General features: G+C 40.1%; 1 protein-coding gene across 1 annotated transcript; it reads right to left on the reverse strand.

Annotated features, from left to right (window-relative positions):
- Window positions 1-747: 747 nt before the first annotated feature.
- On the reverse strand, window positions 748-10,720 carry cbx7b (chromobox homolog 7b). Its single transcript, XM_053341118.1, has 7 exons — window positions 10,652-10,720; window positions 8,671-8,714; window positions 6,930-6,995; window positions 6,533-6,599; window positions 6,031-6,418; window positions 4,527-4,723; window positions 748-864 (listed from the first exon to the last, which is right to left on the reverse strand). The coding sequence occupies exons 1-7, from the start codon at window positions 10,718-10,720 to the stop codon at window positions 748-750; spliced, it is 948 nt and encodes a 315-aa protein (XP_053197093.1).
- Between the last annotated feature and the right edge of the window lie 4,964 nt (window positions 10,721-15,684).

Consider the following 15,684-nt stretch of genomic DNA (forward strand, 5'->3'; position numbering starts at 1 on the left):
AAGAAATTTATGGCAAACATCTCATTTGAAATATTCTGGACATTGTTTTAGGAAAATAAAAGCAATTACTTTTTAAAAGGTTCACTTAGTGTTGAACTAAAGTGACCCCTTTAAATCTGTAAGGACATATAGACACAACTGTACCAACAACTGAAAAGCCCTCAGTCAATATGAATAAGCACAGCGAGTCAGATCCAAATGATATTAAACGTGAGCAACATTTATTTTAATATTACCATAGAAATATTCTATACACAATGACACTTCTGTAGACTGGAGCAGGTAATGTGCAGGTTTACATCACAATAAAGTGCAAGGTTCTTCGCTTGGTGGTGGACGAAAGCAGCACAAGCGACCACGTTAGGCGACGTCAGAATCAAGGTGCTTGTTTTCTTGTCATGTCGGCACACTTAGATATGGCATCATTTATCACAAACTGTATAAAAACGATTCTGTTTTGGCGTGACAAACACACAGGTATCTCATTTTTAAAGAATAAATATACATTCAGGTCAATGTAGAAAAATAACCACTAAAAATTCTCCTTACTGTCCCTCCTGCTTCGTCCTGCTTTAGTGTCTCCTTGTATTGTCTTAATAACATTAGAGGAGGGTCGTGCGTTCATACAGAAACCAAATAAGCAGGGACAGTAATGGTGTGTGTGTGTGTGTGTGTGTGTGTGTATAGGACAGAGAGTAACATTGGGCCCTAAAAGCTCCACAGACAAAACAACAAAATGATGCAACATCAGGCACTTCCATTCCCTGCAGCTTCATTGTCACACATAGACAGTTTCGGGATCACGAGACGCTCGCCCATCATCCTCACTGCGGGATAAACAACTTTCTGACCAATGGGACGCCGCTGTGGGAGATTCCACAGACATGACACATCACATCAGCTCCTGTGTCCACTGGGCAGGAAGCCAGCAGGGTTAGACCGACGTACTGGGCTCAGAGGTTTAGTTCTTTTTTTTAAAAACACGATTTCAGTGTTTATCTCTGCTAGTTGTTACCCTGTGAAATAGTGAGGAAACACTTCATTTACTTTTTTAGTATTGCAATACCATGAGCAGATTGTTTGGAAAGCTCTCTTTGTTGGTGCATTTAAGGGCCTTTGGGAATTTCTGACACGTAAGACCCTTTCATATGATTTAATATCATATGTCGTATGTCTGTAAGTTGTGAGTTATTCAAAGAAAGAGATTTTTGCCTCTCAGATTGTTTAGTTAACATCATTTTGTGTATTAGAATTTAGATTTGTCTTTTTTCCTACCTGGGTGAGCATCTCGCCATGAAATAAATTAATCTCACCATCTCTTGTAAGATGTTCCAACCCTAAAGTTACTGTAATTTTCTCTTGCTGAAAAAGTTACCCTTTAAAAGGCACAAATGACATTAACACCATCACTTTGGATTTTACAACCATATATCTTTTGAATTTAAAGCTGCAGTTGGTAACTTTGAGGAGAGAAAGGACTTAGCATCAAATTTGAAGAACTTTCAGATCCCTCCCCCTCCCTCTGCTGCACTCCTGCCCTGCCTCCAAAGTCCCTCCCCCAGAGGAATCTGACGTGCGCGATGGCATGCGACCACGCCGTGTATGCTGTTGATGGTAACGGAGGTATTGGTAGTTTTGTCCTCGCTGATGGTTGCTGCTGCGCCATTACTTTCTCTACGCTCCTGAAGCCGCTCTCAGAGATATGAGCTTGACCAAGCTGAGGAGGAAAGGGGAGGGGGCTGTGTGTGTGAGCAGTGATTGACAGCTGTCAGACACTCCATCAGACACAAGCCTGGCTCTGATTGGTTCTTTTTGTCCGGTCGCGGTGGATTCTGGCAATTTGCAGTAGGAGCAGTAGGTGGGGCTAAATGAGCCTGGGTTTCATGTAATGTTGTCTTTACATAGTGACAGTCTTAACAAATATGACAAAAAGTTACTTTTATAAGACTTACCAACTGCAGCTTTAAGCAGCCAGCTGCACGTTGAGTTTTCCAAACCTGCCTGCCTGCTTGTAACCATACTACATGACAATATACCAACATACCAAGTTGATTTACAGATTTCATGAATTCCCAAGACAAATAAAATATATCAAAATAACTAAACTCAACTTGTTTGCCTGGACTTCAGTTGGCACTTTTATTATCTGATTATTGTCTAATTCAGCCTTCTTAAGAATTAAATTCAGAGGTAAACACTGAAATCTCCTCACATCACTTCTGGACATGAAAATGACCCAATTAGAAATGTGAACATCTGCACACACATATTAGTGATTTCAGAATGAAATCTCAGCCTTGATACTTACCGGTCCAACTCCTGATGGAAACAAAAACCCATATGATCTGAAAACAGTGCAAATCCAAAGTACATTCTGTCATCAAGCCTCATCTAGTTTCATATTTTGGTACATTTGTCACTTGTATGATGTTATGGGTGGGCAGGAAAGTCTTTGCATTGATATAACTGTACTGGAGGAAAAAGGCATGCAAGCGGATCAAATCATCTCAAATCATCATCAGAGGAATTTGAAACGCATACAGGACTAAGCCACGAGTTGTACAGGTAGTAACAGTCTATGTGTTTACAGGTACAGCACTGCATGTTAGTGTGGGACTGACAGCTATGCTCACCTTTCTGTAGTTTGAAGTATGTACAATATTACTGTAAGTTTGAATCCAGTATTAAACGGTAAGTTTAGTGTGGAAGAGAAATGTTAGAAAACAGTGGCAGTGTTTACATGCACAGAGCACTCTTCTTTTTCTTCACATGATTATTCAGGTGAGCTGGTTTTACATGACTGAATAGAATGTCTTTACTCTGTAGGTGTTATATAGTCATACTTAAAGGTGGTAAAGCATATTCACACAAGTACTCAAGTACAATGCTGAGGAACCAACTTTGTGCAGCTTTATAGTTTAACACATGAGCATTAATCTGATTACTGTAGTTACTATTTAACAGTGGCTGAATGGAACATTCACTACAATTACTACTTTTTGATGTACATGCAGTTTACTTGAGTATTTTATTTCCATTATTCTGAGGGGAAACTGTAGTTTTTACTTTTTACTGTACATATTAAAATGTTTAATATAAAACACATCATCTTATGAAATATGATGTATTGTTATAGATAAGAAATGCTCAACACTGTATAAAGTAGATTAAAATGGTTCCAGCTCAACTGGCTGCAACATTAAAATACTCAACCCAGAAGTTCGAGAAATAGTCACTAAATTGAATCTTTAGATTCGTGCACATGGACACGAATTTTCTACTTTTTTTCCCGTGATGATTAACACAACTTTCAAAAGAATGTATTTAAATTGGAAGTATATTTCCTGTCTGCTGTTTGAGTGACAGATGCCATCTATACAACTATGTGCACATTTCCATTTTTGTCGTCTTTACGTTGCCATGACAATGATGGTTGCCTAACTTTAAGAAAGTAACATTAGTGACTTTATCATTTAAGTCATCATTTAAACCCTAACCATAAACTTTGCCATAACCAAGTGCTTTTTGTGACTAAATCTAACCACAGTGTTGTCATTATTTTTTATCAATCACTTGTACATTTCCCAATCCAGACTAGCAGAAAAAAACAGTGCACACACAAAGTCTGCTGACTGTCACGAAAAAAACTTTTGTGTACTTGTACACATTTCTATAGATTACATTTCATCACAATTTCCCGAACTGCTGTGAGACTGTGTTGAAATACTGCTAACATATCAGTGTATCACTATACTAGCCCAATAACAGAATATATCTAGTACTATAAACCTCTGAAAGGGGCCACTCAGCATAATGAGTAATACATGAGTACATGAGTTCAGAGCATTTTGCTGGTAATACTACGGTACTTTTTCTTAAGTTACATTTTGAGTGCAGGACTACTTGTAATGGAGTGCTTTTAAATTTTGGTACTGGTTTTGCTTAAAAATAAGATTAGAAGTACTTCTTTCACCACGGTAGATTTTAACCAGTACAAATTCAAATTCAAAGATTATTTAGCGTGGTGTGGTATGATGATGACTCGTACCCTTTTTGAGAGAATTATCCGTCACTTCACCCACACATTTTTCAACTGTTCGACAATAGAAGATTGCAGGGGCTGCCATCGGCCCACAGTTGGCCCAAGTCCTGCTAACCGAACCGATTCTCAGTCAAAGTGTGCTTCCCCAAATCTACCTAAAACTGGCTGCCAATTATGGCAGCCAATATTGTGTATGATTTTGAATTTCCGTGGTTACTCGTAGAGGCCACAACCAATTAAAGTCCTGACATTTCAAGTTCTCTTTCTATCAGGTGACTCTGTGCATGTAAACAGACCACTGACCAGACTGGAAGTATTTGGCAGGTGGAAGAGCAGAGTGAGAAGTTGCAGAGAGGGAAAGAAACACCAACGCTGACCCTCGACCACAATTCACACACTGAAAATCCAGTGCCTCCAACCCTTTTTCCCGCCGTGCCCTCTCCGCCAACCAAACCCCGTCCCCACTTCACGTCACCATTCAGACCGCCAGGCCCAACTCTCTGAAGAAGCCTTTGGCCACTCTCGACTCTCGGAAAGTCACTGTGAGGGCGTTGATGGTGACGTCCGTGACCGTCACCTCTCCCGGTCCGATGACGGGTCTCCAGTCGATGTCCGGCTTCTCTGCTGCGGTGACCTCGTCCAGCCCGATAGCAGAGCTCCACTCGTCTGTCCTCTTCTGTCCTGAATGAAGGAGGCAGAGAAGGACAGAAGGAGAAAAGGGTTGAGTTGCAGTCAGACAGACAGTGATTGCATCAAGCCTATCACATGTGCTGTTATTGAGTTAACCTCTCTGGACTGACCTGGACAGATTATCTCTGCTCTGATAGATGTTGTAAACCCACAAAGGCAGATAGGATGCATTTGGCAGCGTGAACAGACACCTATTAGTGTTTCTAAGATGACAGCAAGAACTGAATTATTCATTTAAAATGATTAAAGCACCACAGACTTAAAAAGAGAACATTTTTCATTTGTCATAGTTTCATATCTAATCAGCAAATCCAAACACACTGTACTAAGGACAGACTAAGGATCAATGCTAGAGGGTCTGCAATGCTCTATAGCGTTGAGCTAAATTCTAACATCAGCAACAGAGGCTGACCGGTACTCGATTTTTGGGGCAGAGTAAAAAACATCCAATACAAATATCGGCCAATAATCTTATATATACAGAACATATACATAAACACATTATTTGACAATGATCCTTCAAATATGTTTATCAGACAGTTGTGATAAAGATATGTAATGGAGGCAGCATTTTAACAATTCACTTTATTGTATAAAATAAAAGTGCAGTGAAACTTAATAATTAGAAAACAACAGAACAAAAAAAACATATATATATGTATATTAAACTTGAATTAAAATAAATTAAAAAAATAAAATGCTGACTATAAAAGGCGCATATCGGACAGCGTGTACACTGGTATATCTGTGATGAGCCAATATCGGCCTATAATATCAGCTGACCAATATATCGTCTAGGCTGTAATCAGCTTGCTAACATGCGCTCGCTCACAATAATATTATACAATATTGATGTTTAGTGGGTATAATGTTCAGCTGAGGCCGAAGAGAATTCATTTTGCTCATAAATCAAAATTGTGGACACACTGAGACTCTAAACTGATAAGCGTACTAGATGAGCAGTCAGGAGGTTTCCAGAGTTATTTGATTTCATCCTCTGGAGACATTTAACATCTGTGGCAAATTTCATAGCAATCCTGTCGTTTTCAACATCTCAACGGTGAACCACAAATGTCGACCTCAGGGTGGCGCTAGAGGTGAAGTCAGGTGGATCGCCACAAGCATTAGGATTGATCCTCTGGATAATCTTCTCATCCGTTAGCTCAGGATGGAGGAAGTTTAATGTTTTTTGGTTTCATGCCCAGTGAGAAGAGCCTACTAAGAGGTTCACACAGACTCAAGCAAACTGGGTCATGATGGTGATTAGAGTCCACTGGCTGACCGACTGACACACTTACCATCAAGAACGCCTCTGCTCCTCTCTAGTGTGTCCTCCTCAGCCTCCTCCTCCATATCCTCCTCGTCTTCTACGTTGTCGTCGTCGTCCTCCTCCTCTTCCTCTTCGTCGTCCTCGTCTTCTTCCTCCTCCTCCTCCTCCTCCTCTCCCCCGCTTTTCCAGTCCTCTTGTGTAGGACTCGGGGGGTTTGAGTTGAAGAAGCCGAACTGCGGCCTCCTCTGTTTGCATTTGCGGTGTGCCTGTTGTTGTTGTGGTGCGTGCTTGCAGGGACTGTACGGTTGATCCTCGTCCTCGGGCACCAGGGAGCGAGTCAGGGAGAGACGGAGGCGAGGCGGGGGCTGCTCTGGAGTCTTGTGAGCGCTGCGGAGGTCCATGGTGTAGACCGTATTCTGCATCAAGATCAAAAAGAAAGAAAAGTGCAAAGCGAAGCACAAATGTGAAGTTATGTCCGTTGGAAAAAAAACGTCTCTCTTTAAACTTTTTAATTGAGCTCCAAACTTTACCTGTAGTAAGAGTCTTTTGGATTTGGATCCTTTCCTCCTGTGACCCACAGCTCTCTCTCTCTGCTCTCTAGGAAAGCCAAGCAAACTGTTAACAAGCATGTATTCACTGACTGTTTGTAAGTACTGACATCAGGCCCTGGTTTAATATAACATGTTACACATTTCTTGTGTCTTAACATGTCTTTCAAGTCAAATCCTTTCAATTCGATTACATCTTTTCAAACTAAAAGTAGCACAGAGGTCTTGTATGTGGGTCTTGGTCTGCTGATTCATGATCTCCTTTATGATTAAAAAAAATGTCCGCAAACTGCTTCGGTCTGCACATTCCTGCTCCACGACGCATCAAACCTTCTGGGCTTTCCATCTTACAAGTATTACATGTTGAGCGGAACCTTACTTCTCTTCGTAGGCCTGCACTAAACGCTGGTCCAGAATGTGTTCCTCTGGTTCCCATGTGCTGTACCTGTGACAGATTACAAAAAAAAGTATATAAAAGACTTCTTTTTTTCTATTAAGTCCTTTATTCATCTGTTAATGCATTCAGTCGGCTAATTAGATCAGTCTGTCCATTAATGAGGCATCCTTTGATATTTTCCATTAAAAAAGATTCTTATTATCTCTGCCAGGCGAAGACCTGGAGGGTATCATGTGTTTGGTTGTGTGTGTGTGTGTGTGTGTGTGTGTGTGTGTGTGTGTGTGTGTGTGTGTGTGTTTGTCCACAGCTAATCTAGCATTCTACAGGACTCATCAGCCTAATATTTCTTGTATAATTTTTGTATAACGTCATTGACTGCTCTGTTTTATATCCTCTAAAGCAGCCAGTAGGAGCTGCAAGTGATCAACAACTGCTTCAGCTTGGAATCTTGTTTCCATCAGGGACGACCGGTCACACCTTATTGCCACGTTAGATCAATCGGTGGAAGTAAGATTCCTAATGAGTCTATTGTAGAGTTTGGACTTTCATCTTTCCAGCGGTCCTCGTCATTTTACAATACGCGTTAGGACTTAGCAAAGACTAGTCTGCTAGCAGCCACCTTTTGACCTTTATTGTGCCTCAAAAACTGACATCCATTGAAAGTTCGGTCTCATCTTGAACCGAAGGAACTGCAGATTAATTCCCACACCCGATAAATTATGATCCACTAAAATTAGACATGATATGAGATGAATAATCCCTGTTTCTGTTGTGTTTTCCGCCATCTTGAGTGTAAACACCTGGCGGACATCTAAACTGTAGGCTAAAAAAGTGACTCACACAATGGCTCCATCCTCTCCACTCAAACAATAACTATGTGCTGAACAAACCGTCGGAGTGGAGGACACAGATAGTCAAGCGATCATTACTTTATAATCACAAAATGTGAAAGAAAGTTTGCTATTTGTTTTTTTTTTCAAACATATTGTGAAATCCTTTTAAAAATCATACTTGTCAATATTTTCTGGAGCTCTGTTAATAAATTCAGTTTTTCACAAGTCATCTGACAGCATTCTGTACACATGCTATGTTAAATAGCATAGATTTCTCATTTTGTGATGAATGTGTTATGTAGCCTGGCTAACACCAGACCCTACCTCAAGCTCATGTGAGATTGAGGTAGGGTCTGGCGAGGAGCCGTTCATTTCCCTCGTATTTGAGGCGGGATCAACGAATGTCGATCAAATGCTTCTGTACGCTACTGGACAAACTTACAGCCAATCATATCAATGATAGACGATGATGTATTCAGAGCCTGTAGGGAGCAGCGTGAACACTTCCTTTTTATGAAGGAAAAATCATGTAGCACAAGTTTTTGTTCTATTTTCAAAGTGAACTTGCCTTCCAATTTATTTAGCACACAATCTACTGCTGCTTGGAACGGTTGCTGCAGCTGTGTGGCCGCCATGCTGGACGTAAACAGAGTCGCTCTACAGTCGTCATCGCCTTGAGCCCGCCTCCCCGTTCTGTGATTGGTTCCCTATCTCAGGCGAAAATGTTGTCTTGGTGGCCATGCTAACTTTCTGAGCGAAGTAGAATCTCGCTGGAATGAGAGCATGGGTTTACCCAGGCTAGCTTTTATGTACATGCAGTGTGTATATGATGCACATTTGCACATTTCCCTGTCATTCATCTATCCTTCTCATCAAGTTTCCATACTCACTTTGGAGGCCATCCTTTCCACTTCAGCAGGTACTCCACATTCCCCTGTGGACATTAAGAGCAGCATTTAGACAAGAAGTTCATATCAGACATAATATGTCAGTGTATAGCCTGAAGCTTTTCACAGTCTTTCTAATGCCATCTTAAGACTGTTAAAAAATGTTAAAAAGTGCATCCTGATTGGAGCTATGATCAAAGTACACAACTGTAAGATACAATATGACATCTCACTGACTACAGGTTAGATTTCAGTGTGATTCATGTGTTATGGTCATAATGTCAGACTCTGAGATTCTGTAATTGACTCAACGCTGATTAATATTTCAATGAAACTTGCAGGGGTGAAGCATCTTGTTAATGATTGACCACATCGTGTGTGGGAGATGACATGCATACTTGTTTCCTGTTTAGCCCTAATTACACTCAGACCGGAGAAAGTTTAAAAGCATCTTATGATACATATATAAGCTGTTTAATTATACTGATTTTTAAAAATGTAACTATTTAATGCTGGTATGTTCTTGACATTGAGTGAAGTTTATGTGTAGGATGTTGACATTGGCGTCAGGCAATATCTACAATTAACAGATATTGTAAAAGGTAATGTATGTCTTCCATTTAACAGCAAAGCCACTCTGCGTTAGTCATCCTCACTGACATCATCCGCTGTTAACTTCCCGGCTCCCAAAGGTAGTCTCAGTGGGTGAAGTCATCACTTTTCCCCCGACTTCACTTTACTCATCCAGTTCCCCATACGAAATAGAGAGGAGATGAAAGTACTGTATACTGGCAGAGACTTAGGACATATAACACTTTAGAAAGTATCCATATCTATATAATTAGTAAACTACATACATGTTAGGTGCAAATATTGACCTTGTTGCATTAAGAATAGAGACTCAAGCAGCAACCCAGAAACCTTGTTCTTGATATTTATCTAAAAATGCAGTAAAAGTATAGTAACCCTCCTGTGACAGCAGTATCACGGTGTCACCCAGTAATATACCCTATAACTGTGCTTATAACCTACTTCAGAGTTAGACTTCATGTGGTTTCAGCATTACATCTATGCTGACATAGGTTGTCTAAAAATAAGCTATATTTCTGTAGCCTAACGTTAACCGGCTTAACCTCAAACCAGTTTCACAAGTTCATGTCAAACAATAAAACAGTAGTAGGGCTAATAATGTTGCACAACAAATAACAGTATCTCTCATCCTCCTATGTACTGTACCTTGCAATATTACTGATCCTGTGTATATTACAGTTGAAATGATTACTGAGCTCATCATTCAGTCCATTTTTTTTGGTGTGAACCGTAAGTAAGACAAAACAAGCTGTTTAAAAAGGTTACAGCTCAGGTCAGCTCTGGATAACTGTGATGAGTATTTCAGACAACATTCCTAATTGATTCATTAAAAAAAGAAAAAGTTTTCAATAAAATAATTCATCAAAACAACTGTTGCAGACTTAACAATTGAGTCAATTGTCATTGCAGTAAAAGTGCAAGGGATTGGGGGGGGGGGGGGGGGGGCTCAGGGGCCCCTCTGGACCTCGGGGTACCCAGCATTTGTAGCTACGCACCTGCATTTGACAACACCATATGGTAACTTCGACTGTAACCCAATTAGTGAGCGAACAGGCCCCAAAACGGAGGTGTTTGGTTGACAACATGTCCCTCCTCCTGCCTTTAAAGCCAAACACCTGACATGGTAAGCTGTAGTGCAATGACAACACACTCCACGTTACGATAACCCACCTCCTTCTTTTCTTTTCTTTTGCTTTTACAGTCGGCAATTAGATAGCCAGATTAGTCGCGCATTTCTGTTCATTTAATCTCTCAAGCTTTCATTAGCATCCAAAGTAGCGTCCTCTGAAATAACGTGATACACTGTCTCCCTCATACGCAGGAAACGTCCCGCAGCAACATGGACTCATACATCTTTTTTGGGGGGCGGGGGGGATAAATGTCAAACCTTTACCTTTCTAACTCTTTTCTTGACGATAGCCTCCACGGCAAACACTTGCTCTCCTATCGCGGACAGCTCCATCTCTGCGCACGCCGCCGTCCTTAAAGTAGCGTCTTTCTGCTCCACAAACTAAGCTAACGTTAACTGCTTGTGACAGCGGTCCCTCGGCTCCGTCCTCTCCTCAGCGTCTCTTCCCTCTCAGCAGCCTGCTTTTCTTCACAGTTTCAGGCCCATTTATCAGGAGCGACTTCCTTATGCTGAGTCTTTCAGTGCGTCCAGTGACTTTACAAAATCTGCGACACATCTGCACACCGCTTGGCGCGGCCCCGTGTCCAAAAAGCGCGCTCCCTTGCCCCCAGCGCGCGCGCGCCACCGGGTGCTTCATCATTCTCATCAGTCAAGAGTGTGGATCCTGGATGTATGGTACATTAAATGCATCCATGGTGCGGATCGATATCAATACCAGCACCAGAAGCGGTGTTTAAATCAGAAACTTAAAGCCCCTCTCCACTCAGAATGTGTTCTTTTTGCTCCTTCAATTGTATTTTTGAGCTTCACTGTGCAGAATGATGAATGTGCAGAGTTTGTAACTATAAGTCTGTTTTCACATCCAATCTGATTTTGAGGGTCGGGCTTACCAGCAAGATTTGTGACATCACAACTAGTTTGGAGTCATCTCAGGTCCAATATTCAATTTACACCACTGTGATGTGGAAACTTGAAGGCTCCAGTGCACAAACACTGAGAACGGACATTACAGTGAAGTAGTGTCTAACAGTGAAACATCTGAAATGAAATTAATTTGCATATTAAAAGATTCTGGATTTTTAATTAGAGAGAGGGAAAATGTCAAGGACTGTACTCTGGGTCTGGCATTCAAAAGCAGAAAGTCATGTACTTAAAGTCGAGATGAAATGAAAAATATGTTTTTAACCTTTTTAGACCACATCCATGGTTAAATTGTGCACCCTATTATATATATATATACACACATCACATAAAATACAAAAAGGAAATCAATGTCTTTGTATTCTTATATCAAAATTCAATCATGTTTTCTTCCCGTAAAACCAAATATGATGTTCTTACATAGGCTCAAACCAACCAGTTTCAACTAATCATATGACATCCACCCAACAATCAATCTTTAGCTTTTAGCAGCACAGAGCTAAAATTCATTATGGTGCGCCCACTTTTTAAAAATCAAATCAAATTCCTCCCAATGTTATGTCCCGCCTGTCTGTCCTGTTTCACTTGGAAATATGTACTCTGGAAATGCTGTTTCATTTGGACTTCAGAGATCTCATCCTCATATAAAAAGACTGTTTTGATTAGGAATTGGTTTCTGACATGTTGTATTTGTTTTTTTGATTGAAAAGATCCTTAAAATGACATCTCATCTGTCTCTGTTATTGATCAATCCAGAGTCTATGAATATGCAAATATATTTCATGCCAGATGTTTAACTGCTGGACACAAGATGTCTCCTGCTCCACTGTCAGGTGCATTCTCAGTATTTGTGAACTGGAGACTTCAAGTTTTCACATGACACTTGTGTGAATTGAACACTGGACCAGAATTGGTTATAAAGTAGCTGTGATGTTATTTAAACTCAGATTTAGGAAACCTTTCCCATCCAGCAGATACACATGAAAACAGCTTTCTAGTGTCACACATCATTCTGCACAGTGAAGCAACAAGAAGCGCAACACAGTTTAAATGAAGGGGAACTTTGAAGAAGCAAATTATGCATAATGGCCCCTGTGACTATTATTATTATATACACCAATCAGCCAAAACATTAAAACCACTGACAGGCAAAGTGAATAACATTGATTATCTTGTTAAAGTGGCACCTGTCAAGGGGAGGCACATATTAGGCAGCAAGTGAACAATCAGTTGTAGAAATTGACGTGTTGGAAGTAGAAAAAATGGGCAAGGGTAAGAAACTGAGCAACTTCATCACTCAGATGAGCTACACATTGTTGAAAAGGTTCATGCTGGCTATGATGGACAGGTGCCAGAATATACAGTACGTTGCAGCTTGCTGTGTAGCCATAGACCGGTCAGAGTTTCCATGCCGACCTGTGTTCACCATCGAAAGCTTCTACAGTGGGCATGTGAGTGTCAGAACTGAACTATGGACCAATGGAAGAAGGTGGCCTGATCTGATGACTTATGTTTTCTTTATTACGTCATGTGAAGGGTTAGATGTGCGTGCATTGGTTGCCTCAGGAAGAGATGGCACCAGGATGCATTATGGGAAAAAGGCGAGTGATGTTCTGCTGGGAAACGACATGTACCACCTACCTAAACATTGTTGCAGACCAAGTTCACCCCTTCATATCTACTATACTCTTATTTCAGCAGGATGATGCACCCTGCCACACTGCCAAAAATGTCCAGGAATAGGTTGAAGATCATATCAAATATCATGACAATGCATTCAAGGTGTTGTCTTGGCCTCCATATTCCCCAGACCTCAATCCGATGGAGCATCTATTGTATGTGCTGGAGACCCCACCTCACAACTAACAGGACTTAAAGGATCTGCTGCTATTGTCTTGGTGCCAGATAACAGAGGACACCTTCAGAGATGACATTATCAGACTGATAATACTGATGCAGAGGGTCGGATTGTCTCTAAAAGGTCTGAAAGATGAAAGAAGAAAAATGATTTGACTTATTTGACCTTTAACACTTATTTCAATGAAACCATCTGAGAAGTTTAGACAACTCAAACATCTGAAATGTGACAAGGAGCCTCAACCAGACATTGCTTTTTTTGGTAAGGGGTCACCAGCCAAAAAGGATGTAAATCACTGGTTTAATCTTTAACAATGCAAAGAACGTAAAAAGCTTTCATAAGTTAAAATGTAAATTCTTAAATCTGAAAAGTAACTATCAACTACAGCTCTCAGTTACATTTAGAGGAGTAAAAAGTACAATATCCCCTCTGAAATGTAGTGGAGTAGAAGACTAAAGTAGCATAAAATGGAAATGCAAGTACCTCAAAATGGTACTTTAGTGCAGTACTTGACTAAATATGCTTAATTTATTTCCACCACTGACCAAAACATCGCCGTTGAGGCTGAGAGGAGGAAATGTCTGCTTTATGTGCATAACACAATCAGCCTCACAGAGCAAATAATGACCCATTTAACACACCCACACTGTAGCTTATACATAAAGTGCCATTATAAGCATTTTATTTCTATGCAAAAAATAATAATAATAAAAATAATAATAATAAAAAAGAAAATACAGTGACAATCAGAATTCCTTACTTAAGTAGGGCTGAATGGATTGTCATGGCAAAAAAAACAAAAAACAAAACAAAAAAGAAAAAAAAAAGCAAATATTGAATGAAGTTGTGAGACAATAGTCGTGACGTGATTGGATACAAATCTCAGCAAATCAGTGACAGCCTCTCTGATGTCTCGATGCAGCTTCAACTTGGATATAATATGACACTAAAGGTCTACAGACCCGGGCTGGAACAACATGCACTGTTGAAAAACATGTGATCTTGTCTTTATAAAACCATTTCAAACAATCATAAGTAACGTAAAGTCCTTGGCTGCAAAAGTGAGAACATCATTAGAGATTGATTGCTCTGTATAACCGATACATTTATTCTTTTCTGAATTTATAATAAATTGATGCTTTGGAATAAATCTCCTGAAATGGTGTCAAACTGCACAGCCCATCTTAAACTTTCAGAACATTCTTTTTTTTTATGTAAACAAGTTAAGGCCGGTACCGTCATTAGAAGACGGTACATGTATAATAGTATAAACAGTTTCTCTTTAAATCAGATCTCTAAGCAACAGTGAATCTCTCATAAGGCTCATTTTCACAATAATCAGCTGAAGCACATGTCTAGCTGGACGTGTGCTCACTAAGTCAACTTTCACTTTTCTTTTCCTGTCTGCACACACAGTAACATCTTCTTTTTCTACATCATTTACTCCTCAGGCGCCCCCTCCGCTCTCTTTCTCAAACTGACAACTTCCTTCCACGCAACCGATCACCAGAACCCCCTCCTCAGACTGAAACCCTGCACGTTAAGAGACCACTGCTGACTATCTAAGACTCGGTGGGACGATCTGAGACGTCCTCTCAGCACTGAGTTTGGCAGGTTTGACAAAGGACATTTAAAAAGAGGACGAGGAGGAGGAGCTCCTGTGCTACAGAGGGCTGCTGTGGTGTGGAGCCAAAAAAACACACAAACACCATTAATGAATAAGTGTCACCCCTTGTGGTGTAACCTTGTTTTGTCACCTGTCTTTGTAGTGACATTCTACCACTGCCGCAAGAAGTTACTGTGGCTGTACGTAAGCAAGAGTGGGTGATACAGACAAACAAAAAAACATATGTCTTTATATTGATATGATCTGTAACAATAACTCACATTCAGTATTGACAAAACAAAACTCATTGTCCATTTACTTGCTTTTTCTGGAGCTTTTGACTATCACACGGTCCTCATCAGTAGATTGAGTTTGCTTTAGATGGTGAAGATGCTGGAAAGCAAGGTTGCAACTAACTGTTAGAGTATTATTATTAAACATAGACCTTTAACAGTCCAAACATTATTTAGTTTATTAGCATATATGACTCAGAAAACCAGCAAATATTCACATTTAAGAAGCTTGAGTTTTACAAAATGACTAACACCATTAATGGGCTATCAAACTGGTTGATGATTCATTTTCTGTTGATTGACTGATCAATAAATCAACTTATCGTTTCTACAGTTCCATGGCAGCTGAGTAACTTCAACCTGCTGATGATGACCATGTGACACAGCCAAAAGCTCCACAACAAGTGAGTAAGTGGACCTTAGTCTGAGATTGTTTTGCTGACTTCTTCTAACTGTCAAATGGTAATACAAAATACAGCCAATTCGTCTCATTTTATATTTTGGGACAGATTCTTCTAAGTTAGATTTTTTTTTTTTATCAATAATGAATGAATGACTTCCTTGATGACAACCATTTGAATGTGAAGAGTTAAAAGAATTGAAATGATTGCCATTGTTA

The sequence above is a fragment of the Scomber japonicus genome, chromosome 20 (genome assembly GCF_027409825.1).
Source record: "Scomber japonicus isolate fScoJap1 chromosome 20, fScoJap1.pri, whole genome shotgun sequence".
Classification (NCBI taxonomy): domain Eukaryota; kingdom Metazoa; phylum Chordata; class Actinopteri; order Scombriformes; family Scombridae; genus Scomber; species Scomber japonicus.